At 50.1% G+C, this 25719-nt stretch overlaps 2 protein-coding genes across 11 annotated transcripts in view; one reads left to right on the plus strand and one right to left on the minus strand.

Moving 5' to 3' along the window:
* The first annotated feature begins 4568 nt into the window (after positions 1 to 4568).
* On the plus strand, positions 4569 to 18345 carry IGSF10 (immunoglobulin superfamily member 10). Of its 2 annotated transcripts, XM_085513461.1 has the most exons (7): positions 4569 to 4759; positions 5918 to 6047; positions 6702 to 7092; positions 7600 to 9379; positions 9410 to 11880; positions 12508 to 13399; positions 13964 to 18345. In XM_085513461.1, exons 1-7 carry the CDS (start codon positions 4569 to 4571, stop codon positions 15870 to 15872), a joined length of 7764 nt encoding a protein of 2587 aa, XP_085369587.1. In that variant the 3' UTR covers positions 15873 to 18345. The 2 variants fall into 2 exon arrangements, with proteins under 2 accessions (XP_085369587.1, XP_015727630.2); XM_015872144.3 differs by having other exon boundaries at positions 7600 to 11880.
* Positions 17996 to 25719, minus strand: part of MED12L (mediator complex subunit 12L) — a 92226-nt gene continuing 84502 nt past the window's right edge. For 6 of the 9 annotated variants that reach the window (XM_015872148.3, XM_015872149.3, XM_015872147.3 and 3 more), the window contains 7 exons: positions 25323 to 25543; positions 22967 to 23056; positions 22441 to 22649; positions 21813 to 21969; positions 21338 to 21406; positions 19047 to 19131; positions 17996 to 18705 (listed from right to left, as the gene is read on the minus strand). In XM_015872148.3, the coding sequence (XP_015727634.2) occupies positions 18656 to 18705; positions 19047 to 19131; positions 21338 to 21406; positions 21813 to 21969; positions 22441 to 22649; positions 22967 to 23056; positions 25323 to 25543 (881 nt within the window). In that variant the 3' untranslated portion in view covers positions 17996 to 18655. The remainder of the gene's footprint in view (positions 18706 to 19046; positions 19132 to 21337; positions 21407 to 21812; positions 21970 to 22440; positions 22650 to 22966; positions 23057 to 25322; positions 25544 to 25719) is intronic. The other 3 variants (XR_014933473.1, XM_085513463.1, XM_085513464.1) reach the window with 2 other exon arrangements.

The following is a 25719-nucleotide window of genomic DNA, read 5'->3' on the forward strand; positions in this document are numbered from 1 at the left end:
TCCTTTCATGCCTAAGAACCTGCATTCACCCCACATTCCATCCAAATTTTCTTCACGACCTTTCAAGCACCACTTACTCAGTTTCTTCAGCACTCAGCCTCAGGAGTGGAGATCTGCACTTATCTGCACAGCACACTCACTGTGCTGCACTGTACGTAAGAGATGCTGATACTGGAGGCCTGACCTGGAGCATGTAAGGATGGGCTTAGGCAAGCTGAGAAACTAAAAACGCCTTACAGAAAGTGCAGCATTACCTTGTGCTTACAGCCCTGTCCTGGGATGGTGACCCAGCACTGGTTTCCTTATGAATGGGGGGCTGTGTTGTACAGCAGGGACTCACTCAGGCACAGCAGTACGTAGTGCTGCAGATGCAGACCAGCTGTTCTCTTATCACAGCGTTGTTTCAGCCTTCAAAATTTCTGGCAGATGTGACTGCCTCACATCACATCTTCAGGCCTTTCTACATGTAAATCACAGCAGAAGCCATAACCTTTTCAGGGGAAAGTAATTTCTGGTACAAGTAGAGGGTCTGGGAGTGGAGCAGTGTCTCAGCCCATTGCCCGCCATGTGTCAGCTGATGCTCTGGGCAGGTTCCCATTCCTCCTGCCTGACTGCTGCAGAAGAATGAGACAGTAGGCAGCCTTGTGCCCTGGGAAACCACTGCTCCACAGCACACTCAATTCTTGGGTAGATTTGAACATCATACCTTTCTGTGGGCTTTCCTTTTCCAACATGAGTTTAGAACAACATATTCCTAAAGCAGCTGACATGCTGCTTTGTCATTTAGTTTGTTTTGCTTGGGATTACTTCCATATTGAAGTAAACGGCAAGACAGTCCAGTTCTGAACAACAAGACACATGATCCGGAACCACACAGAGAATTGGCACTGAAGATACTGGAAGAATTTGGGCAGCAACAAGCCATGAAAAGAAAAAAAATAAAGGCAGAATGTGAAAACATTTTGCTAATGGCCTTTAGGGAGACCTGAATAATGTGGAGAGATGGGACAGCAAAAGGTGGAGAGGAGTGAGGCAGAGTGGGAACGCTGTGGGATGTGGAGCTGTAGAATCTGCCTTTCCTCCTTTCTTGTGCAAATTAATCACGTTGTGTGGCAGGAATTGAACTGGGAGGAAAAAAACACAACTGGAATTGCACTCTAAGTTTGGTTTGTGTGACTTACTTTGAAAGCCCATCTCCAAAGCACTTCCTTCATTCCTCTCCCCAGCGCTACTGTTTACACTCAACCACAATTTCTTGCCAAAATAGAGTTTCAGTTAACAAAAGGCTCCCTTGACTCTCCCCAGTAATGAATTCCATCTAAAGAAATGGATTTGCCAGCAAAACAGAAAGATCAGCATGGGTTTGTGGAACCATTGTACTTTTTGCAAGGCAGCCCCGTTAAATCACAGCCACGTTATAATGGAAACTATTCCACATGTTCTTCAGCAACCTCATGGAAGGAGAACTTTGTGGGTTGCTGTAATCTAATACTGTGTTTCTGAGAAGCAGAGTAAGAGCTGGGCTCTAATTACAGCACACATAGTATGTCCATAAATGAATTCCCTTTTCTTAAAGCTTTGACACAGCACATCATGTATTTTACATACATGCATTCAATTTGCATGCAGATTTTCAAGTATGTTTTTTGGGTAAGGCTCTCAGAAGAAGCCTCACTCCTTCTTCTGCCACAGATTATAGAGACATACCAATCACCTGCACATCTTTGCAACAAGTTCTCACAGCATCAGAACATGTTGCACCAGAAGTCCTGACCTCAGTAACCCAGAAGAACAAAACAGCTCATGAAAGGAATTCAGCATCACCCTTTGGAGTGGAATTAAGCTTTAGAAGGATGTTAATTGTAACCTTGCAACCCTTTCCTTATCAGTCAGAGAAGCAGCACATGGTGGATGGGGCAGTGTGGTCTCGTGTTCCTCCTGGCCATCGAGGAATCACCTTGGAATGTCAGCAGTGGACACACCAGCGGTGCTCAGCGGAGCTGTGCTGTCATTCTGGAGGTGCCGGGCAGCACACGTAGCTGAGTGCATCCTGCCCAGTGCTCCCGTGCTGAATCGGATGAGACCACCTGTGTGTTCCATGAGGTCCACCACTGTCATGGTAACACAGGCTGCCATCACAGCACAGAGAGCTGTGAAGAGGTTCATACCGACTTCATGCGCTGGTTTTCCTCACAGAATGTTGATGCATTTGGCAAGATTAGTATTTATCTGATACAAACACTGATTCCATGAAAAAGCTCTGTGGCAATCACTCTGGCTGAAAACGCTTGAAGATTTAGGTTGGATGTTAGGGGAAAGTTCTTTACTAGAAGGGTGGTTAGGCCCTGGAACAGGCTGCCCAGTGAGGTTGTGGATGCCCCGTCCTTGGAGGTGTTCAAGACCAGGTTGGACGGGGCCCTGGGCAACCTGATCTAGTAAATGTGTATGTTTGGTGGCCCTGCCAGGCAGGGGGGTTGGAACTACATGATCCTTGAGGTCCCTTCCAACCCGGGTAATTCTGTGATTCTGTGATTCTGTGCTTGCCGTATTCTGGTCACCAGGGTCAGTGTGTTTGAGGGCCATTTGGAAGCCGGGTGCCCACCCTCGGCTGCTCCTCGCAGCCTGCCTGGCAATGAGCAGCACCCAGCATCACTCCGGCACCAGGAGGCCCCGCTTCCTTCTGCGGCCGCTCCGTGCCTCGAGAACCGTCCGCGTCTGATCTGCTGAACCGACTGCAGGAAATCTGCACAGCAGCGGTGAGACGTTATTGGGAATCGTTTGGGCAGATCCGTCCATGAACATACACAGAAAACTGAATATTGACCTGCAAGAAAGTGGCAGCTGCCTGTAGTCGGCAGGAACCTATTTAGGGTGTCACTTTGTGACTCCTGGTGCATGTAGCACAGATGTTCCTTGGGTAAATATTTTGGTAGTTTAGTAACTGTATCAAATACAACCATCAGTAGCCTTTGTTCAGGCAGACAAACAGGAGGAGGTTTGTGTGACATCGGTAAGGTACTTGTTCTACAATTCTGGATGGAGTAGCAAAAGCGTAATGCAGACAGAAGTGCCTGAGAGATGGCTGAACCATCCATGTCTCACCAAAACTCAGCAGCTCTGTACTCTGCAAAGACAGAAATGATGTCGTGGTGGAGCAGATGAGACACCAGCTGCAGCAACAGCCAGCAGCGTGTTGCACGTCCCACCCGCTGACCTCAACGTAAATGGACTATAAAGCTGAACAGAGCCAAGGTGCTTTAGGCCATACTGGGGCAAACCGAGGGCTGGGAGAGAACATCCAACATGGTGGGTTTTGCTGGTAGGAGGGATGGTGTTGGCAGATACCGACACTGAGAAAGACACTGGGAAAGGAGAAAGAGGCCATGGGCCCCGCAGTGCTGCCCTGAGATGGGTTTCCTCAAAGGTCCCAGCTCTTAACTCTGTGCAAGAAACTTCCTTTGGATCAGAGAGCTCACATTTACTCCGCGTAGCACGGACTGCATAAAGAAGTAATCGCTCAGCAATAATTAAGGCACCTTTTAAAATGCAATTGTAAGGTCTCACAGCTCTTGAGCTACGCAGTGACGCCTTAACCTCCCCTAGCAGCCTTTGGACAGAAACACGCCGCCGATTAAATTTACCGCTGTTATAAACAGCATTCAGCAAAACGCGAGGAGATGAAGTATCTGCCAAGGAACGTCGCTCCTCGAGGCTGCGGGGAGTTTGTAGCGGAGTTTGTAGTGTCACCGGCGGCCGCCGGGGGGGAAGCACGGGAGAGCGTTCTTTCCCTGATGCCAAATCTCAGCGGTGCCGTTCCTTCCTCACGAAGGTGGCTGCGACGGGGCAACGCTCCGGCCGAGCCGTGGGGTTTCGCTGGCTCCAGAGCTCCCAGCGCTTCGAGCCCGGAGCCCCGACCCCCCTCCAGCAGGAGGAGGAGGCAGCGGGCCGGGCTGGGTTGGGCTGGGCTGGGCTGGGCTGGGCTGATCGCTGCCGGCCCGGCCCCGAGGCAGCGCCCGCCTGGGCTCCGCTGGCGCAGGTAGGGGCAGCAGGACAGGTGCCGGCTCCGCTCCTCAGCACGGCTCGGAGGAGGCGAATGGGGGAGGGAGGACTGCGGTTGTGCCGAGAGGGCTTTGAAATTAGTGACTGTTGTTTGGAGTAATTACTGGCACGAAAGGAGCTGACGTGTTCGTTCCCGAGGACAGATTGCTAGCAGATTTATAAGCGGCCGGACAGCCCTGGGGGATCGGCGGCCAAACGCTCGGTTCCGACTTTTTCTCGGTCGCTAAGTTACGACGTTACCTGTAAGCAACGGCGCGGGTTGCGCATCTCTCCCAGACAAAGGGCGTGCGGCCGCTTCTTCAGAACGACGCGCTTTATTTCGGCCATCTGAAACCCGAGAGCAGAACCGAGAGCTTCGACTGAGCCCGGCGGGCCGGTTATTGTCTGAAACTGCGAAGCTTCGTCAACAGAAGCGGCCCGGCACCGCTCCGAACGCCGCCGTTCCGCCCCGTGCAGGAACCCGTCCGCTCCCCGCGCCGTGACGGCCGCCCCGCAGCGGGTCCCGCACGATGGGCGCCCCGCGCCGCTGTTGGCTGCGGCCGCTGCTCGCCGCCTGCCTGGCCGCCCGCCTGGCCGCCCTGCCCGCCGCCTGCCCCCGTCTCTGCGCCTGCTACGGCCCCGCCGAGGTGCACTGCACCTTCCGCTACTTCACCGCCGTCCCGCCGCACATCGCTCCGGACGTGGAGCGCATCAACCTGGGGTACGTTCGGTCAGGGCGGTACTGCTGGCGGTTACCTTTCAGCGCCTTGCGAAGTAACATCTGAGAGTTCCCAGCTGTAGGACTAGGAACTAACCCAGGCGGGGAATGAAACTTAGGTGAATGGTTTGCATTGTTCAGAGGCGGCTGTAATGAGACAAGGAGAGGTAGAGAAGCGTGAGACCTCCAACATCGTGGGGAACTTTGGGGGATGCGAGAACTTTTAAAAGTTTTGGATTAAAATAATTAATAATTTAATTTGGAATTAAATAATTCTTTTATGTTATCTGAATATCTTGCATCTGCAGCACTGAGCTCTGAAGGGGTCTGAAACAGATAATAAATTCTGGGAAAAGACAGCTCAGAGCTCCAGTGGGGCCAGAAGCACAACACAAGTGTTCAGATCTTCAAAGACCTCAATACGACTTCAGAATGTCACATAACACCATTTTCTACATTGTTATCTATCCAGCTTATGGGAAATAACATTTATCTGAATATTTCAGCCTCCAAAATGATCCAGTTTAAGTGATCAGGAGGAGCAGGGAATGCTCCTCTGCTCATTACCAGAAGGCTTGGGAGCTGTGGTGGCCATGTGAGAAGTGGATCAGGCCGTGTCAGCAAGGCAGTATTTGAGCAGAGGAAATGAAGGTCCAGAAGTGCACCTGAAAAGCAGAGGGTGGCAGGAAGGACAGCAGAGGACTGTGAGACCCTGCAGGGCTGCGGGCTCTGCAGCAGTCGGGGGCAGCACAAGGAGGCAACACCCTCAGTGTGGGTTGTCCTCACTGCAAAGGAAGCCTTGTCCAGGTCTTCTCCATGACAGTATGATGTAGAAAGGCAACACCGTATTGCAGCCCTCTGCCATCACATGCCCGCCTTGCCCTGGTACCCTGCAGCCCCAAACTGGCATTCTTGTCTGCATGTTTCTGCAGTTATTCCCCACATCCACTTTGGATACAGCCTTCAGGAAGCCACCCTGGACAAGTTAACATACTGTGCTATGAAGAACATATGACATACACACAACTTCATTTTAGATGTCAGAAGTGCTGTCTCCCTTCACACATTTCAGAGAGTTTTCTTTTGGTTTTGGTTTGCTTGCTTTAAAACAAGACGCGTGGCTCTCTGACTCAGCTGGGTCTGGGATCCTGTTTGTTCCAGGTACAACAGCTTGCTCACACTGTCTGACACGGACTTCGCTGGCCTGGAGAAACTGGAGTTATTGATGCTGCACAGCAATGAGATAAATGCAATCCCTGATAAGGTGTTCAGGGATTTACGCTCACTACAGGTAAGGAAGATGCATTGGGGATAACCCAGACTTAGCTTCCATTATGACCTTTAAGCAATCAACCAGACAGTAACACCAGTCTGTGGGAGCAGCCCAGGCACCTTCAGCCTTTTGGTTTCCTGTTCCTAACTGTACCGCATCTGCAGTCTTTAATTAACTTGTCACAGTCAGTATAGCATCCACCTATTTAGTATCTGTATTTGTCATCTAGATACTCATACAAGCAGAAGTAATAGAACAATTATTTATGACCAACCATTCCCAACCGATTCCATGACAAGTTAATGGTTACTCTCCAGTTAAGTTTCAATTCAGAGCTGCTGTTAATTATTACAGAGGAATAATACCATCATAGCTGTGATCATCTGTGACCATTAAGGGCCTGAGGTGCTCAGAAAATGCAGTGCTGACTCAGCTGCTTTAGAGCATGAGAGGTGAGGAGGGAGAGACAGAAAAGGTTCCATTAACCCTTGTGAAAGCTACTGCTGTGCCTGAGAGCTCAGCTGTTATCTCCTCACAACCACAAATAACTCCTCCTATGCTTTTTTCCCTTCCATTTGCCCTGCTGGTCTGTTGCAATACTTCACACAGTGGTCACGGATCAGAACAGCCCAGGAGCCTTATAGCAATATAATGTTGCTTTTTCATCAACAGGTTTTAAAAATGAGTTACAACAAGGTCAGTGTACTTCAGCAAGATGCTTTCTATGGTCTGAAGAGCTTGGTCCGGTTGCACATGGACCACAATGAAATTGAATTTGTAAATCCCAACGTTTTCTATGGCCTCACATCACTGAGGCTGGTCCACTTGGAAGGAAATCTACTGAAGCAGCTCCATCCGGATACTTTTGTCACCTTGAGCTACCTCCAAATATTTAAAGTATCCTCCATAAAGCACTTACACCTGTCTGACAACGCACTGACCTTGCTACCACAAGAAATGTTTTCTTACATGTCTGAGCTGGAGAGCATTTACCTTCATGGAAACCCATGGTCCTGTGACTGCAATCTACAGTGGATTGCAGAATGGGCCAAACAGAGGCCAGGTGAGTTGAAAGCTTTGCTTGTTCTTTTTAATCACCTTACAGCATCATCTTCTTCCTGATACGACCGTCCTTTATTTATTGACATACACTCCTCCTAGGGAAGACTGGAAATGCAACAGCACATGGTGTCTCTCTGGTTGTTTTGATGCTCTCACCATCTACATATCAGTCTTTCAGAGGTGTACTGGATGTGTTGTTATTTGTCCCACTCCCTTAGATTATCACAGCAGATTAATAGATGTAAAGCAGAAGCAGCTACATAAACTCATCACATTTGTACATTCTGCCAGCGACCCATTTGTGAACAGCAGGCCATTACAGCACACCTGTGTGAAGCTGACGTTTCATTTTGCACTCACTTCTATTATTCCTTATTTTTCCCCCTCTATTTAAAACATTATTCCCCGGCACCTGTTTTTGTTTTGTTTGTTTGTTTATCTCCTAAGAGTCCTGGTCCTAATACTGAAAACTGAATCACAAATGTAGCTGTGTTTTTCTTTCCTTCAGATGTCATTAAGTGCAAAAAAGACCGAAGTTCTGGTGCCCAGCAATGCCCAGTTTGTGCCAGCCCCAGGAACTGCAAAGGGAAGAACGTTGTGGGTATTCCTCCTGCAGCTCTAACCTGTGCTAAGCCAGTCATACGTCACACCCTGAAACTCAAAAACCTCACAGAACCAGAGGATGGGGATTCCAGCTCTGTATCTCCCAAGGACTTCTTAGCTCCCATAGGGTCCATGGTTTTGAACATGACCGACCAAGGAGGAAATCGAGGTAACTTGTTTTGCAACATCCAGAAGCCAAAAGAAATGTCTCCAATCTCATTTGACAAAGAGGACAACGTCACAACACTCAACACATCATTCTCATCATTTCTCGTGTGCGACATCGCTTATGGACACATTCAGCAGCTGTGGAGCATACTGGCCCTGTACAGTAGTTCTCCCCTCAAACTCGAAAGGAGTGCCCTCATAACCGAAACACCTTTCATCACCTACCAATATAAGCAAATCTACTCTGAAAAAGATGAACTTTTTACCAATGTGGAGGCTGAACTCAGAGCTGAGCCATCGTGGCTAATGCAAAACAAAGTGGCACTGCAGCTTGACAGGACAGCAACTACACTTAGCACGCTGCACATCCAGTACTTCACTGATGCTCAGGTTACTTTGCCTGCTGTTGACCAAAAGAAAGTGGGAAATAACTGGACAATGATCCCCAGGGACAACAAAACACAAACAGAGCACACTGTTCTAGTTGGGGGCACAGTACAACTGGACTGCCAAGCGATCGGGGAGCCAGCTCCTGCAATAGAGTGGATATTGGCCGATGGGAGCAAAGTCAGAGCCCCTTATGTCAGTGAGGATGGCAGAATTATAGTAGCAGAGGCTGGGACATTCACATTACGAACAGCTGATACATTTGACACTGGGCTCTATCACTGCATAGGCACAAATTATAATGATGCAGATATCCTCACGTTTAGAATCACTGTGGTTGATCCTTACGTGGAACACAGCAGTGTAAATGGGGCCCAACTTTCCACAACAGTTGGCAGCATTCTGGACCTTCCCTGTACCTCCACCGCAGTTCCAGATGCTGCCATTAGCTGGGTGTTACCTGAGCACATGGTCCTTCACCATTCCTTAGGAAACAAACACATTTTTGACAACGGTACCTTAAGAATACAGGGGGTAACAGAGCGAGACAGCGGCTACTTCAGATGTGTTGCAGCCAGCCAGTATGGTGTTGATCTTTTGATTTTCCAAGTGCTGGTCAGAGAGGACAAAAGCACCCCACAGAAGGTGCCTGTAGCTGCAGGAGAGTGGGAAGAGGGTGATGGTTCTGGTGATGCACTGCTGCCTTCAGCTAGAGGAAAGCAGAATTCCTCTGCTGCCCTGCTGACCTGGACGGGTCAGGAGCCCACAGCCCCAGCACGCAGACAGCAGGGCACACACAGCACCCGTACAGGCAGCGGCCGCAGGAGAATGCCATCCCATCTGCACAGGGACAAAGCCAGCAGGAGGCTCAGGGGGCACCGAAGGCACTTTGGCTCTTCAGCCAAGAAAGCCAACCCCCAGCGCTGGGCAGCCTTTCTGGAAAAAGCAAAGAGGAACCCACCTGGGATAGAAAAACAAGAAGTAGAAACAAACCCACCTGTTCAGGTCCGTGAGTTCTCAACGGTGCCTGTGGATGAGGAGGAAACATCTGGTGAACCCATCTCTCCAGAACAAGAGTTCATGATAGCAGTAACAGAGAGGACAGTAACAGAGAGGACAGTAACAGAGAGGCCAGTAACAGAGAGGCCAGTAACAGAGAGGACAGTAACAGAGAGGGCCACCGCGTCTCCCCTGGGGAGCACAGAGGGAAGCTCAACCCCTGCAGGGGCTGGGACCCCCCCACCCGCTCCCTTCCCACATCCCAGCCCATCCGCCAGCCCCACACCAGCAGATCCAAACCCTATGGCCACAACCTCAGACTCATTGGAAAGACCCAGTTTAAGCCAAACACCAGCAAATGTTGGGAAACAATCGGCGGCAGCAGAGGGAGCAAGCAGAGCATCTGCACTCATCAGGGCTCAGCAAAGATCAGCATCTCCTGGAGAACATAACAGTGGGCATTTAAAGGCTGTATCTGTGACAGCCATGGGGAGTGTTACAGACAGCAGCACACCTGCCACTTCCCAAAATGCAGTGGGTGAGATGCGTGGTTTTACAGAGGTCACTGGTAAGATTTCCACCAAAACAGGTGGTCAGGCACTTGCAGCAACAGTCAGTGAGCCAAACCCTGAGTTCAGTCACATTTACTTCCACAGTGCTCAGAAACCTGCAACTCCTGCACTACCACTGGGCCCAAACATCGTTACTCATCAGCACACTCAAACCATTTGGGATGTGACAACTCACACACCTCGGGCCCAACAGCAACATGGGAGAAGGAGGAAAATTTCTGGTAGGAGAAGAATGCTCAGGCCAGGACGCCTCCTGAGTATGAGAGGGCACAGGCACAATTCAGGGAAACAGGGTTCTGCCAGAGGGAGAACAGCTACTGCTCCAGCTGTCCTGCTGAGTTCAACACACGGCCCCAACTTACCTGCCTTAAGCAACTCACACAGCAGCATCAACCTGCTCAGCCCAGAAGTGCCTCTATCCTCCCCCTCTACTACAAATACACCCTCAGAGCACCCAGCAGGCACAGCTCAGAGCACAGCATTCCTCATGGAAAAGAACAGTGCACCCACTGCAAGGCAAGGAGCCACTTCCACAGCAGTGCCTGTCATTACCCAAAGCACTGGAGATGCTGCCCAGCAGGAAGCAGAGAGCAGAGCTCCACGTCACAGCAGCACTTACAGAGCACAGCCTGATAGCAGCAGACTGCCAACAACTGCAACCCGCACAGCTCACTCTGCAGAAATCACACAAATGATGAGCACAAGGACTGCTTCTGCTCCACAATCTTCCTTCTCCAGGTCTTCATCCAAAGATACCCTGGGAGGGACAATTACAAGAGCATTTCTCTTTGGAAATGACCCACAAAAGGAGGCGCTGAGGACAGATGCATTTCCACCAACAGAGGTATCAGCCTTGTTTCCTAAAACTACAGCAGCAGCATCAAGGCCCCACGTCTCTCCTTTGCCCTTCACACCCATCTCATCAGGTGTCAATCACAGAGCTGGATTCCCATCTTTAGGCAAACCCCCTGACAGCAGCAATACGTCAGAGAAGCCCCCTGCCTGCAGCCCTGCAGTGAGCACAGCTGGAAGAATGGGCAGAGAGAGTCTGAAGCCAACAACTACAGCTCCTACAGCTCATCAAACCAACGCCAAAATGACAAGTAAATTGTTCAGAACAGGAAGAAGGAGAAGTCAGAGGAGGAGGCGGCCCCCTAAAACAGCTCCTTCACAAAGCCCAGCCATAGGCACCCACACTACATCAGACACAGCCTCAGCAACCACAGCTGCTGTCAGCCTGCCAGCTGCACCCACAAGGCACACATCTGCAGCAGCGGTGTCCGACAGCCCACCTGCAGGCTGGGTCACAGCTCTATGGGCTCTCGTCCCACCTGGCACAGCACAGCACAGGCACACGGCAGCCCCACAGACAGAAGCGGCACCCAGCATAGGGGTGAGCACCCCCGTTATGTCACTGCTGCCCCACAGCACTCCGCCACAAACACCCACTGCAATGAACCCAACCCTAGTGCCGCCCTCGGAGCCTCTCGGTGCCACACATGCGCATCCTGCTGCAGTCAGTGCTGCAGCACACTCAGAACCCACTTGGCAACTCAAAGCCTTCACCCCGGCAGCTGAGCAGCCAAATCTGGGGACAGATAAGGAGGCGATGCAGGGTGGCCCCGTGGCACAGCCCACAGCCCCAGGCAGCACCAAGCCGAGCAGCAGAGCTCTGGGCACTGCAGTGCCCCAAGCCCAGCATCCCACCCCAGCACTGCCCATGGGGGGAATCAGTGCTGGGCTGCCATCTGCAGAATGGGGAGGCAAAACCTTAACAGCCAACACACCGACTATGCCAACACTGCGGCAGGTGGCCGCTCCACATGCACACCTGTGGGGCAGCTCTGCCTATGGCTGGTCTGACCAGAAACAGCATCATGAAAGCATCACAAGCATCCCTCCATCCTTGTTCTCTTTAAGCAGAAACTATTTCACAAAGCCCAGAATAACTGGAGGAAAATTAGCTGCCTTTACTGTGCTGGCCAACTCAGATGCTTTCATTCCGTGTGAAGCTACAGGCAACCCCCAGCCAACAATAGAGTGGACCAAGATCTCCCCAGGTAAGCTCGGCAGCAGCTCTGTTCCGGTGGTCTGGCAGGAGGTTGGCATGCTGCAGTCAGTAGCACTAGTGTAAGAGTACTGAGAAGGACCAGTTATGGTGCAAACTAAGAAACAGTGAGAAAAATGACATCCCAGCATGTCTGGTGGAATGTCTTAATATCAACTACAAATCAGTTGCTAAGGGAAATTTTAAATATGTGCATATGTAAACATTAACTCTGTGCTTACTGTGAGAAGATTAAAGCTCTTCTCACATGTCACCTGCTGCTTCAGAACAATCTGACAAACTATCATCTGTCAAAACAAACCATGAAATCAAGTTACTGCAATGCTAAAACACTGATGAATTTGCAACGCTCGCACACAGCTGAGCCCAAGTACTTCTGACTACACAAATCCTTACCTGCTGTTCCCAAGCCTTGACTCTACTGAGGAGCCAGGTTCTGGTTTTCTTTTGAAGCTTTTCCACTGCATATGCAAGATTTATTATTTCTCCCTTTCTTACCGCCACTCTCTCGGGTATTTGGGCAGAGTAGACCAGAATAAGGAAAGAATATACGGGGGCACAGCAAAATGAGGTGGGATGGAGAGGTCTGACACCTCGCTGTTGTCCCTCCCTCCCACAGAGACCGATGCCCCAGCAAGTGGCAGCAGGTGGATGGTGCTGCCCAACGGCACGCTTGCCATTGCACAGGCAGCCCTGCAGGACGGCGGGCAGTACCGCTGCACTGCCACCAACGCTCTGGGCACAGCACAACTCCTGGCCACACTGGCTGTGGTTGCCTACCCGCCCCGCATCGCAGGCGGCACACGGCTCCTCACTGCCCATGCCGGGGTGCCCGTAACCATGAGGTGTCCGGCTGAGGGCAGACCTCCTCCCTCCATCTCATGGGTTCTGGCCAATGAAACGCACATCTCCAGCTCTTCCCAGGGAAATCAGAAAGTTCTCGTGTGGCCAGATGGCACCTTAATGATCAAGGATGTCACAGTTTACGACAGAGGCCTCTACACGTGCACGGCCACAAACCCAGCAGGCACCGACACGCTGACTGTCAAGCTGCAGGTCATCGCAGCACCTCCCATCATCCTGGAGGAAAAGAGACAGCAGATCACAGCTATGGCAGGGCAAGACCTGAACCTCCCTTGCACTGCAGAAGGAAACCCTCAGCCCCACGTCCACTGGGTCCTTGCTAAAGGGACGGTGGTGAAGCCCCTGCAGTTTGTGAACACCAGGGTGCTGATGCTCCCCAATGGCACCCTGCGGCTCAGCAGCATCGCGCCCACTGACAGCGGCAACTATGAGTGCATTGCCACAAGCTCAACAGGCTCGGAACGCCGTGTGGTGATTCTCACCGTGCCGCACCGGGACACACTGCCAAGGATAGCTGCTGCCTCCCAGGGCACCACTCAGCTCAGTTTTGGGGATAAACTGCTGCTGAACTGCACAGCCACGGGAGAGCCCCAGCCCAGGATCATCTGGAGGCTGCCATCCAAAGCGGTCGTAGACCAGTGGCACAGGTAGGAGCCTGTTTTCTTCCCCAGCTCTTGGAAAATTCCCATGCTTGTATCTCCAGTGCTGGTGTGAGGGAGTGAAACATCACTGGAACAATCCATTATGAGCTAAATTCACTTCTGAACACACCTCTGTAGTACTAACAGCAGCAATCTCCTCACTGAAACCATGGCAGAGTAAATGGCAGCACATTCTGACACCAGTGATGTTCTCAGCTCCTGCTGCCTGCAGGCCTGAGCTGAATGCAGGGACAACAAAGCATCATTAGCAATGATGTAAAGAAATACTGTGAGCCTTGGCATTTTCAGTAAAGGAAAGAAGTCTAGGAAAATGGGCTGGAAAATGAACACAGTGCCTTTAAATTTTTGCTTAAAGTAGTCAGATATCTAATACAGAATATATATCATGAGGATTTTTTAATTTATGAAATAGAACTTTAAACTAGGAGATCAAGGATGAAAGCTCACTCCATACTTAACGAGTTAATACTGTAAGCCACTTCCAGCACTTGGGATTCACCTTCAGCACTTTGTTCCATAATTCTTCTCCTCTTTCTCCCCCCAAAACAGAATGGGAAGTCGAATCCATGTGTACCCCAATGGATCCCTGGTGATTGAGGCAGTTACTGAAAAGGATGCAGGGGACTATTTGTGCGTCGCAAGAAACAAAATTGGAGATGATCTGATACTGATGAAAGTCAGCATCACAATGAAACCAGCCAAGATTGACCACAAACAGTATTTCAAGAAACTGGTACCCTATGGAAAAGATTTCCAGGTGGACTGCAAGGCCTCTGGGTCACCTGCACCAGAAATATCCTGGAGTTTGCCAGACGGGACGGTGATCAACAACGTGATGCAGGCAGATGACAGTGGACACAGGTCTCGCAGATACGTCCTCTTTGACAATGGAACGCTGTATCTCAACAGAGCTGGAGCAACAGAGGAGGGAGATTACACCTGCTACGCTCAGAACACTCTGGGGAGAGATGAAATGAAAGTACACATCACAGTGGTCACAGCAGCCCCTCAGATAAAGCACAGTTACAAGACGTACATTAAAGTGAAAGCGGGGGACACGGCGCTGATGGACTGTGAAGCTGCTGGGGAACCTAAGCCGAAAATATTCTGGTTGCTGCCTTCCAGCGACATGATCTCCTCTTCCACAGACAGGCACCTCCTGCACGCTAACGGCTCCCTGTCAGTCCACCGAGCCAAACTACTGGACGCTGGCGAGTATATGTGCGTTGCTCGGAATGCTGGAGGGGATGATACAAAGTTGTATAAACTGCATGTTGATGCTAAGCCACCTATCATAAATGGTTTATACACAAACAGAACAATCATTAAAGTGACGGCAGTGAGGCACTCAAAGAAACAAATTGACTGCAGGGCAGAAGGGACACCTCCCCCCCAGATCATGTGGATCATGCCTGATAACATCTTCCTGACAGCCCCGTACTACGGCAGCAGGATCATCATACACAGAAATGGAACACTCGAAATCCGGAACTTGAGGCCTTCCGACACCGCAGATTTTATCTGCGTGGCACGGAACGACTGGGGAGAGAGCATGCTGGTGGTGCAGCTGGAGGTACTGGAAATGCTAAGGAGACCCATGTTTAAAAATCCATTCAATGAAAAGATAATAGCAGTACCTGGAAAAACAACCACACTGAACTGCTCTGTGGATGGAAATCCTCCACCTGAAGTAAGCTGGATGCTGCCCAATGGCACATGGATCTCCAAGGGGGCCAGGATGTCCGAGTTCCTCCTGGGAAGCAATGGAACCCTCACCATCCTCAATTCCAGTAGAGACAAAGCAGGGAAGTATCGCTGTGCAGCCAAGAACCAAGTTGGCTATATTGAAAAGCTGATTGTCCTAGAAGTTGCTCAGAAGCCCACCATCCTCATTCACCCCAAGGGGCCAGTGAGGGGCATCAGCGGGGAATCGTTATCACTTCACTGCCTGTCCAACGGCAACCCCAAGCCCAGCACAGCGTGGACTCTCCCAGGTGGCCAAGTGCTGGACCGGCCTCAGATCAACAGCAGACACATTCTGCTGGAAAACGGCACACTGGTTATACGAGCAGCTACCATTCATGACAGAGGGCATTACGTGTGTAAGGCCCATAACCCCGCCGGAGATTTGTCTATAACCATTCCTGTCACCATCATAGCCTATCCTCCAAGGATTACAAACAGACCCCCACAGACCATACATACGATGCCTGGTGCAGCAGTTCAGCTCAGCTGCACAGCGCTTGGAATACCAAAGCCAGAAATTACATGGGAATTGCCTGACCACTCCACGCTTTCTACAGGTAACCACGGCCGAGCACCTGGCAGTGAATTGCTGCATCCCCAGGGGACTCTGCTCATCCGGAACCCCCAGCCATCAGACTCTGGAACATACAAGTGCACAGCAAAGAACCATCTTGGCAGTGATTTCACAGTCACATACATTCATGTCATTTGAAATAAGAAATACAGAATGAAAGATTGGTAGCAAAGCCTACAGCTGGACTGAATTTATTCTTGGAATAAGTTTAAGCAAAGGCAGCCAAAGGCACAGAAGTGCCTAAATACATTTACAGGGTTCAGACTGCAATGATCACACAAAAAAGAAAAAGGACTTGGGGAAAATTAAATCTATTATTACTATCCAGCATTGATTCAGCGATCAAAGGGACCTACATAAAACTGAACTTGAGGCACTCTTGCCCTGCCAGCAAACTTGGAATATGAAATGAAATTACTTTCTAGAAATATACCTAGAGAACTTCCATACAGGATTGATGTTTTCTTATTAGATTAATGATGTTCACCTTGCGCGGCTATCAGAAGCGGGGCTCAGAAGGCAAGAGAGTCCAAGGACCAAAGAGTAGATTCTGTTGCGATGCAGATTAGATTCTTCACATCCTAGATTATTTGGTGTGTTTTTTAAATAAACATTCCCTGTGAAGCCAGCAGGACAGGCCGCCCCACAGGCTTTTGTGCAGAGCACTGGGAGGATGCATTCAGGAGAATTGGGGCTTTAGTCCCGGTTGGCATCATTTTTTCCAGTTGTCACAAAATTACTTCTATAGATTTCTCGCTTAGAAAACAATTACACCAGGCTGCATGTCAACTGAGAATTTTGCTTTCTCAGTGCACTGGGTAGGTCTAAGGAGGGACCTTCTGCCTTCAGAACAGATGGGAATGGCTACACACGCATTCCGCACAACCGAGTGGTGAACTGGCCTGGTCAAATAACTATCAATCTGTAATGACAGCTCCAAGTGTCTCACTCACATTCTTCCAAAGAGTGTTAACACCAGGACAGAAGGGCCAGGAGAGCCTTTCCCCCAAAACTCACCAAGTGGGGACACACGAGTGCCGTGGAGGGGGACCACGCTGCCCTGCAGCAGCTGTAGAGCAGAGCAGGGACTGCTGCTGGTGAGAGCACTCCCTTACCATTACAGGAAGCCTGACAGACATGTGGGGAGCCCAGGGTCACCACCCCCATCTCACCACATCTAGCCCTTCACATCTTTTAAAATAACAACAAAGTTCAAGTATCTCCTCTGGGATAAAACATCCATCTCTCATAAGAACATTCTGCAATGAAACTCCTCAGTGCCATGCAGCATCCAAACCTCCTGCGGTAACACCCCTCAGCTGATTAACACACAAAGTTCTCATGAGTGAGAAAGTACACAAATGCCAAGAGCTACATGCAGATTCTGTCATCATTTAACCACATTATGATCGAGTTGGGGATTTATTTCACTTATTTGTTCACTTAAGACTTTATACTCAGCTGGCGTGATCATTTCTGAGCATCAGCTGCACATGGTTTGCTGTGTGCTTCCTTCAGCAGATGGATGGAGTGACCACACAGGTTACACCAGTCTCACCCATCAGCGTCTGTGACTGCTTTAACTACTATGAAGAACGGCACACTCCCACCAGGGGTAAGTAAATCCCTGTAAAAAAAAAAAGAACAAACTGAAATAACTTTTATGCAAGTTAAACTTATCTGATTATTTTAAAAGACAACCAGAATCTATAGAACTTTAACTGTTTTATGGGGTTAAATCTTACAAATGGGATAACATGAGGCAAATGTAACAGTTTACAGCTCGAACAACTGCTGCTGACAATATAGAAGTTATGATTAGCACAAAGTTTCTAACTCCCTGGCCAACCCAGAAACATGAAGGAGAACATTGTGGTATTACTTACAGAGCTTCCGTGCAGCTCTCATTTCTGCAGTTACTCTTCATTCACACAGAACCAACATCACACCACTGAAGCTCGGCCAGAAATGAAGCATCTAGCCCAGAATTTTGAACAGCCAACGTACAAAGCCAGTAAAAGACACACAGATAACAGAGCAGCCCCTGCAGGGCCACTGCAGTGTGTGTGGATGGCAGTTCCCAGAGTGGCAGAACGGACTTTTTCAGCCCCTGCTTGTGAAACCCAGCTCACTGGGTTCAACTCACTGAACACCAAGAGCCAAACAAAGCGCCTTCCAGCCGGCTGCACGGTGCATGCCCAGCCCTCCGAGGATCACCAGCAGGAGGGACATTCAAAAGACCACATATGAAGAAACACAGCTACTTTCAGTCGGTTTATTAACATTACATTGTGGCTTTCAATATAAACGTTAAGAAGTTCTAATACAAGCGATAAACCCACTTCAGCACCTTCTTACCACAATGAGAGCGAGAGAGTCGGTACTCTAAACAACTTTATAAAGTGCGTGTGAAAATTACAGTCAAATAAACACAATTCAAATCAATGCTCGTTCTACCACCAAACAGAGGTGAGCATCTTGATGAACAAATCAGCTGTTACACCCAGGCCAGGAGCGCCCCTGGGTTCAGCAGTTTGGTCCAGCGCGGTTCATTAAAAAAATAATAATAATAACAAAGGAATGTTTCCCACAAATAAACAAACAGACCTGGCGTTCTTTGTTCTCTTTGAAAAGAATGGGACCTAAAAAGCACCAGATTCATAAAATCTGCAATAACTTTCTTCAGATAGGTCCACAAGTCCTTACATTTAAACCTAATTAAAAGCAAAGGAACTCAGCCCCCCTCCCCCCAAGAACCACCTCGTTACATACTCACATCAACTGCAGCACAAAAAATAATTACTGAAATAATCAGAGAAGGAAACGAAGGTTTGCTTTCTAGCAGTAAGTAGTGCATTGGATTTTGAATGTTCTGTTCTTCAGTGCAAACGGAACGCGCCGCCTCCTTCCCACCTTTTGAGTCAGAAGTGCGAAGGATGCCCGTACTGGTTCACTGCCTGCGGTTGGTTGCCTGGTGACAAAGCAAAGGGAATGTGCTGGATGCAGTGCAGAGCACCAAATGCCTTCAATTCACAGCATGGCAGCAAAGCACTGTCAGTCGCTCCCACACACAGCAGCTGAGGTGAGTGGTGGGGCAGCAGTGCAGCAATGTGGGGCAGCATTGTGGGGCAGCCGGCCCCTCCTGCCATGGCCCTCTGCGACCCACAGACCCCAGGCATGTGCTGGCAGCAGCACGGTGCTGTGACACAGCTGCTGGGTGCAGGGCCCGCTGCCAGCCCCTCGCCGCTCCTACGTGGTGCTACCTCCACATCCCATTACCCCCCTACCCCACACACACACAGCTGCACTCACTGGAGAGCTGCTTCTGCAGCTGCCGGACCAGCGCTGCCGTCTGCTGCTGCTGCTGCGTCTGCTGCAGGCCCTGCCTGGGGAACTGCTGTGGAAAGGACAGGCGGCAGAAATCACAGCGTGAGGGCAGGTTGAGTAACACAGAAAGCAAGGCTCCCATCTCCCATCCCAGCTGAGCCCACCGTTGGCTGCTGCAGCACAGATCTCCCAGGGACGGCTCCAGGCCCTGAGCCCAGCAAGAAGTGTGACTGGCAGAGCAGGGAAGGATAGTGAGAGGCAGAGCTGCCCAGCAGCGGGTCCTGAGCACGTGTTAACAGCAGAGCAAGGACACATGTAACATGCTCAGAACTCCCAGGACATGTTTTCTTCATGCCCAGACATTTCACACGTCTCCAATGCTGCTACAGGTGTCACAGTGTGTGCAGTTGGTCTCTGCCTTTCACAGTAGCCCATCCTTTCCCCCCTTGCAAAGCCTGGTGTTATCCTGCACACCACTTCCAGCAGCTTTGCTTTCTGCCTTGCTCAAAGCCACAGATAACCAGAACTGCTCATCAGAACTAATGTCCTACTGCCATTTGTAAACACCCACACATAACTGAAGCATGGAAGACAGAAGAAACTTCTAGAATGATGTTTCCTCTTGGGGCAATGGCACTTCAAATGACACAAAGGATAAGCACAAGGAAGAGCTGTTACTGTGCTGCAAGGTCATGGCTGCGCTGCAGTGGAACAGGAGAGTGCTTAGCACGTGCCATCAGCAAACCTCACTCTGATCTGAGCTCAGCCCACAGGAGCAAGGCAACCCCTCCAAGAGCACTCCATTACGTGTGATAGAATCAGACACTGAGAACTTCCAAGGAAATCTGCAGCCAATGAACTAAATCATGCCTTCATCATTTCAAAAGCACCCTTGGTGTAAATTCATGGACTTCCACAAATTTGCACGCTATCTACACTGCATCAAAGCAAAATTCAGTCTCTAATTGGTACATTTGACAGTACATGTTATTCCCTAGCCAGACAACCCATGCAGCCTATTTCCCCATGACACAAGGCAGGAGAACAAGCACTGCTCTGTTTCCAGTGCTTCTGTCAGCCAGAAGAAAAGAGCTCTCTGTAAATAACTTCAACAGGTCAGCTACCTGTAGGTCAGATCCACAGAATCATTAAGGTTGGAAGACCCCTAAGATCATCAAATCCAACCAATCAAGCTGCTAAATCACAATAGGTAGATTTGGCACAGACTGTTCATAGCAAAGGTGCCATTAGAATGGGTCCCTCTGGAGCCAGAAATGGCGCACAGCAGAGGTGACTCCTCCCTCTGGAAGCACAGATGTCCCCTGCATGAAGTGAGACCTGTGTGCCAGCTGAGGGCACAGCTCTGACACCTCCCTGCTCCTGAGGGACTGTGATGCACGAGGGACTGCTGTGCCAGCTGCTGAAGTCCAAACTGTCACCACTTACTGAACTATTTATTGCAGGGCCTCTGAGCTCTCTTGGTCTGCTTTCAAATCCCATTGCTTTTCTTCTCATTAGATCTGGTGAAAGGACACGTGCTTCTACTTCCATGTCTTTGTTTCTTTTAAATACAGCACCCATAAACAGTGCATAACACCCCGTGCTGCCTGAAGTGCAGCACAGTGACACTCGGTGGCAGCACACACTGCAGGGTCTGCCCGGGCTTGTTTCAGTGAAACCTCTGCTTACCAAAGGGAGTTTCAGGGCTTTAGTAAGACTTCAGCTTTTTTTTTCTCTCTTCCTGAAAACCAATCCTTTGCTTACAATACGTTGTGTAATCCTCTGACTGGCAGCCTCCAGTAACTGCTGAGCTTAGTGAAACATATTAAGCACACACCAGGGCTTCCTGGGGATGTGAAACTGACATGGAGTGCTCGGCTGCTGGAGGACTGGGTGCCTGGCAGAGCTGTGCCCAGGTGGCGACCCATCAGGGGCAGCCCATTCAAGACAGGAATACTGAGAAAAGCTTAGAAATGGATGTAAATGATCTCCCAGTAGTGATCAGATAAAGACCCCTCGTTTATCACTCCTCCCACACTTGCATGCTGCCTTTTGGTTTCTCTGTCAAATTGCATTAATGCTTTTGGACTTGGCAGCTGGCACATTCAGCATCACTTGTATTTTCTCCATTTTTCCAATTATCCTCAACCAACTTAAACATGTCTGGAAAAAATGGCCACATCCAGCAAACATGGACAACAGCATCACAAATTCAGTGTAAGTTTCACCCACTCTGCCCACGCCCCTGCCCCACGCTCACCATCCATCCCACTTACCAGGGGCTGCTGCGGCTGCACGGGCTGGAGATCAAGAGTCTGCTGCTGCTGCTGCTGCCCCTGCTGCATCTGAGAGAAGACAGGCCCTGAGACAGCAGCAAACTGCACACAGGGAGCGGCCCTAAGACAGCACCACAGCTGCTTATGGCCAGCGTATGGGCTGGGACCTGGGCTTGCACCCAGCGCAGGGCACTGGAGGTCCCATGGGGTGGGAGCCTGCTAGTACTCCAGCTCTGCATTGTCAGCAGCACTGAGCTGAGGACGCTTGTAATATCCAAAATATATTCCAAAGCTTGTTACTTAATTTTTTACAACAGAACACCTGGATGAAATGCACCATCATTTGTCAGGAACGGGCACAGATAGCCATTGCATTACAATGAAAACATGGAAATAATTCCAAAGGGCCACAGAAGGTTGCACACACTCCCTGCAGAGAAGCACCTCCTGCCTTAGGGGCAGTTGGGTTCCTCACCTGGAAGAGTCTCTGCTGTCGGATCTGCTGCTGCCTCTGTCGCATTTCCTCCTGGGGCAGCTGTGCGGAGCTCAAGCTTGGATGGGTGCGCGTGGTTGCTGCACTGTCCAGGCCCGCCCCCATCAATGAGTTTGGCTGCAGAGGCTGATGGGTCAACCTGGTTGAAAAATCATACAAACAAGTGAAAGGTATTTCACTGCACTTTAAGACAGAGCAGAGACAGTCCAGGAGCACTCCTAAAGGCTGCAACATCAGACTTCTACAGATTCAAAACTGGAAGCTTTACAGGATGGCTAAACTTCCAAATAGGAATGCTTTGAGAAGTACCAAATCCATCCTACTGCCCCGCAGCTGATGCAGGCACTATGTCCAACCATTTCATTCTTACTCTGTTAGGAAGAGCAACGAGCCTCTACAATTCAAGCAAACATCCTACATAAGCACTAAAATGTTCTCTGACAAAACTATCCATAACTAATTACATTTCCAGAGATTCAAAACTGATTATAAAGAATTTTTACTTCCTGAAATAATGGAAAAAACCACCAAGCATGAAATGCTTTGGACCTCTAGATCAAAGTCACGGCTAAACCTTGCAAGGTTACCAGGTCCAAGGGCAGAAGCTCACCGCTGAGCGCCCGCCAGGGGCTGCATGTAGGCAGCTGCCTGCTGCTGAGCCACACTGCCCGGCTGCCCTGGCCGCAGCCGCTCCATCAGCATGGGGCTGGAGTGGGCTGTGTATGTCCGCGGGTCGTAGCCAGGAGAGAGCACCACGCTGCCAGGCTGCTGCTGCAAAGGCATTGGGGTGCTGTACATCGTGTACCCGTGGGGCATGCTCTGCATGGAAAGCAGACAGAGACGAACTTCACCATGGAGTTACATAAATCAGCATCATTGTAAAAGAGGTCACATTACAGACTTGGCACTGAAGTGTGCTCATCTTCTACCAGAACATCACTGAGGAAAAATGGGAAAGCAACAGCCATTTACAGCTGCAGCATGCAGAGAGCAGCGAGTGCCCATGGCCGAGCATCACATCGCCCCAGGGCACAGGCATGATCCCAGGCAACCGCCAGCAGTGCCGGCCAGCCTGGAGGGGAAAGGGCTCGGTTTCATCTGTTGCTGTGCACTCACTGTGCAGAGCAGTGCAGTACCTGTGCCTGCTGAAGCCCTGGGTACTGTGGTAGCTGCGGCGTGGGTCGGACTTGTGGGGTGAAAAGAGCAGCGGGGTCCATCGGCTGAGCCTGCAAGACAGACACGGTCAGGCTGGCCCCACTCCTGACATGACCGCATCACCGTGTACAGCAGGGAGAGGATCCCCAGTTCCTCCAGAAGTGCCTGGCCCTGAGCTGCCTGCGGGGCAGGGGGATGGCTTGCCCTGACCTCTAGTACAGGCACCTCCCCAGCACTGCAGCTATGCAGCTATCTGCCAACAAGGTTGCTGCTGTTTAAAGGGCAGATGCCCTTTAAAACAGAGTTTTGCAAAGAATTTCTCCTGCCTTAGGAGGATGAAAGTTCACGTCACTGACTGACATCACCTCTTTCCCCCAGGAATGACTGAGTTTTGAGTCCATCAGCACCCAGCTCTAAGCAGCAGAGGGCCCAAAGCGGGGCTGCTCCCACTGCACGTCCTGCCCAGAGCAGGGGCTGCAATGCTGGGCAAAATGGGAGAGCACAAGCCATGCTTGGATGGACATGGTGTCAGGGAGTACTGAGACTACTGAGAGCTCTCACAGCGAGAAACACAACACCCTCTGAAGAGGAAAAATACAGTTATGGTGCTGTTATTGGGAATGTTTGTAACAAACATATTTTTGTGTGCGGGTATATTCATAACCTTCTCCATGCAGACACTGCACTGCTGAGCCATGAGGAGTGCCCAAAGCGTATCAGTCCCATTGAAAGCAGAGTGCAGCCTGCGTGTTGGAAGGAATGTTTGTGCAAAAGAGAAAAGAAAGTTCACAGTGTTTGAGCAGTTACCATTATGTTGTCAAAGCCATCCTGAAGGGATACGGCAGAGCTACTGACATCCTGAAGGAAAAGGACAGGCAAGAAAATAGCAAACAATACAGAGAATACATATTCCTAGGCTCAGAGTGCTGGTGGAGCAGCACAGCAGCCCTGCAGTGCCCACCTGCCTGCACACACAGCATGTGGTGCTGGAAATGATGGCAGAGTCCTTTGGGGACCGAAGCTAATAAGCCTCAGTATCTTTATAACATTTCTGAAACATGAAACATGTAAAGGACTCACTGCCATCCACAAGAGCCTATTAATGCTACACATCATATGCAACAGTTTTTGGACAAAGCATGGTCTTTGCAAAATCTGCACACAGGCCTTCCTGTAAAAGAGCTTAACACTGCAGACTGGGTTGGTACAGACTGGTCTCACAGAGCCCTCCACCCCACAGGCTCAGGCTGCACAGAGAGATCCATTCTCCAGCTGTAGGGATGTAAAATACAAAGAAGCCTTCCCTACTGAAGCTCAGCCTAACAACCTATGTCACAGAAGCAACACTCAGAAGTCGCCTTGTTCCTCTATTTCCAGACACTTTGTACAGACACACACACCCACGTAGCTTTCCCTGCCCTGACACCAGGCACTGCACACCAGGACCTGGCTGTGCAGGGTGCGGGGGCAGCAAGACTGGGGTTGGACCTGGTACATCTCCAGACTGGATCTGGGCTTTGTGTGCCTCACAACAGAGAAACTGAAGAAGGAACGATAATGATGATGAGGGAGCTCTAACGAAACACACAGCATGAGAGGAATCATGGGGTAGCTACTAAAAATTCTGCCTGCTTTGGGCAACCTGGGCACATCACAGAGTTTGAAGGCAAGAACTTAACATAAGGACAGTGCAATACAGATGACTGCAGAGGTGGTACGTATGGGTACAGAAGGGCTTTAAAAGTGAGCAGTTACCAGTTGTACCACCAACTACTGCACACACAGTTATTTGTCTGGGTTATGAAAACCAATTTTCTTCTCCTTGGTTCTTACACCATCAATTCAGCACCAGCCTGGCTGTAACCACATTCTGAAAACTAGCTCAGGCTCCAAAGGGAGCTGCACAGCAGGCACGTGTGGTTTGGCACATGGCAACATTACTCTGCAAAGCATTAGGAGAAAATAACAGCTGCTTCTAGAAAAGAGGCACATCTGTGTGCATGTGTATGGAAACAGCTTCTGTTGGAGGCCCTGGAATTTCTGTATGTAAGGAGTACTTGCTGATGAATGGTAGCGTGGTGGTACACAGCACCGTGCCATTCCATCAGGAAAGCCACTGGTGAAACAGCAGGAAACTGCTATAACATCAAATACCAGAAGCAAAATAGAAGGGGCTACAAGACTCAAGGGCAGAGGAAGTTTGACAGTGGTGGTCCCACTTAAGCAATACTTAAAGAGTTACTGTGACTGTAAATGTCAGTTGGCTCCCTGCTCGGTAAGCCCCAGCAGAAGGTAAAAGCACTGTGCTGCTCATCAGCCCTGGGGCTCCGGACAAACCTGCTGGAGAGACCGTGCCTGTGCTTGGTGCCTGAGGAGCCGCTGCTGCTGCTGCTGCTCTTGCTGCAGGAGTTTCATCTGGAGCAACTGCTGCTGAGGTGTGACTGCATGGAGGGCAGGGGGCTGCAGCACGGTGCCAGAGCGCCGCTGCAGCATGTTGGACAGGGCCTGCTTCGTGTTGGCTGGCACGAAGGAGCTCGTTGGATCCAGCCTGGAACCACCTGAAAGCCACCCAGAGCACAAACATTTGGCTGCATTCTGTGCAAAAGCTGTCAGCACAGATCACTGCTAATTCATCAGCTTCCACTTGGTTAGCTCTACCATAATGATGGTAAGCTCATCTCCGTAAAGGAAGGCAAGGAACTGGACTAAACCAGATTTCCAGATGGTGAAGTTA

The sequence above is a fragment of the Coturnix japonica genome, chromosome 12 (assembly GCF_054131305.1).
Source record: "Coturnix japonica strain WE chromosome 12, WE-NBRP24, whole genome shotgun sequence".
In the NCBI taxonomy this organism is placed as follows: domain Eukaryota; kingdom Metazoa; phylum Chordata; class Aves; order Galliformes; family Phasianidae; genus Coturnix; species Coturnix japonica.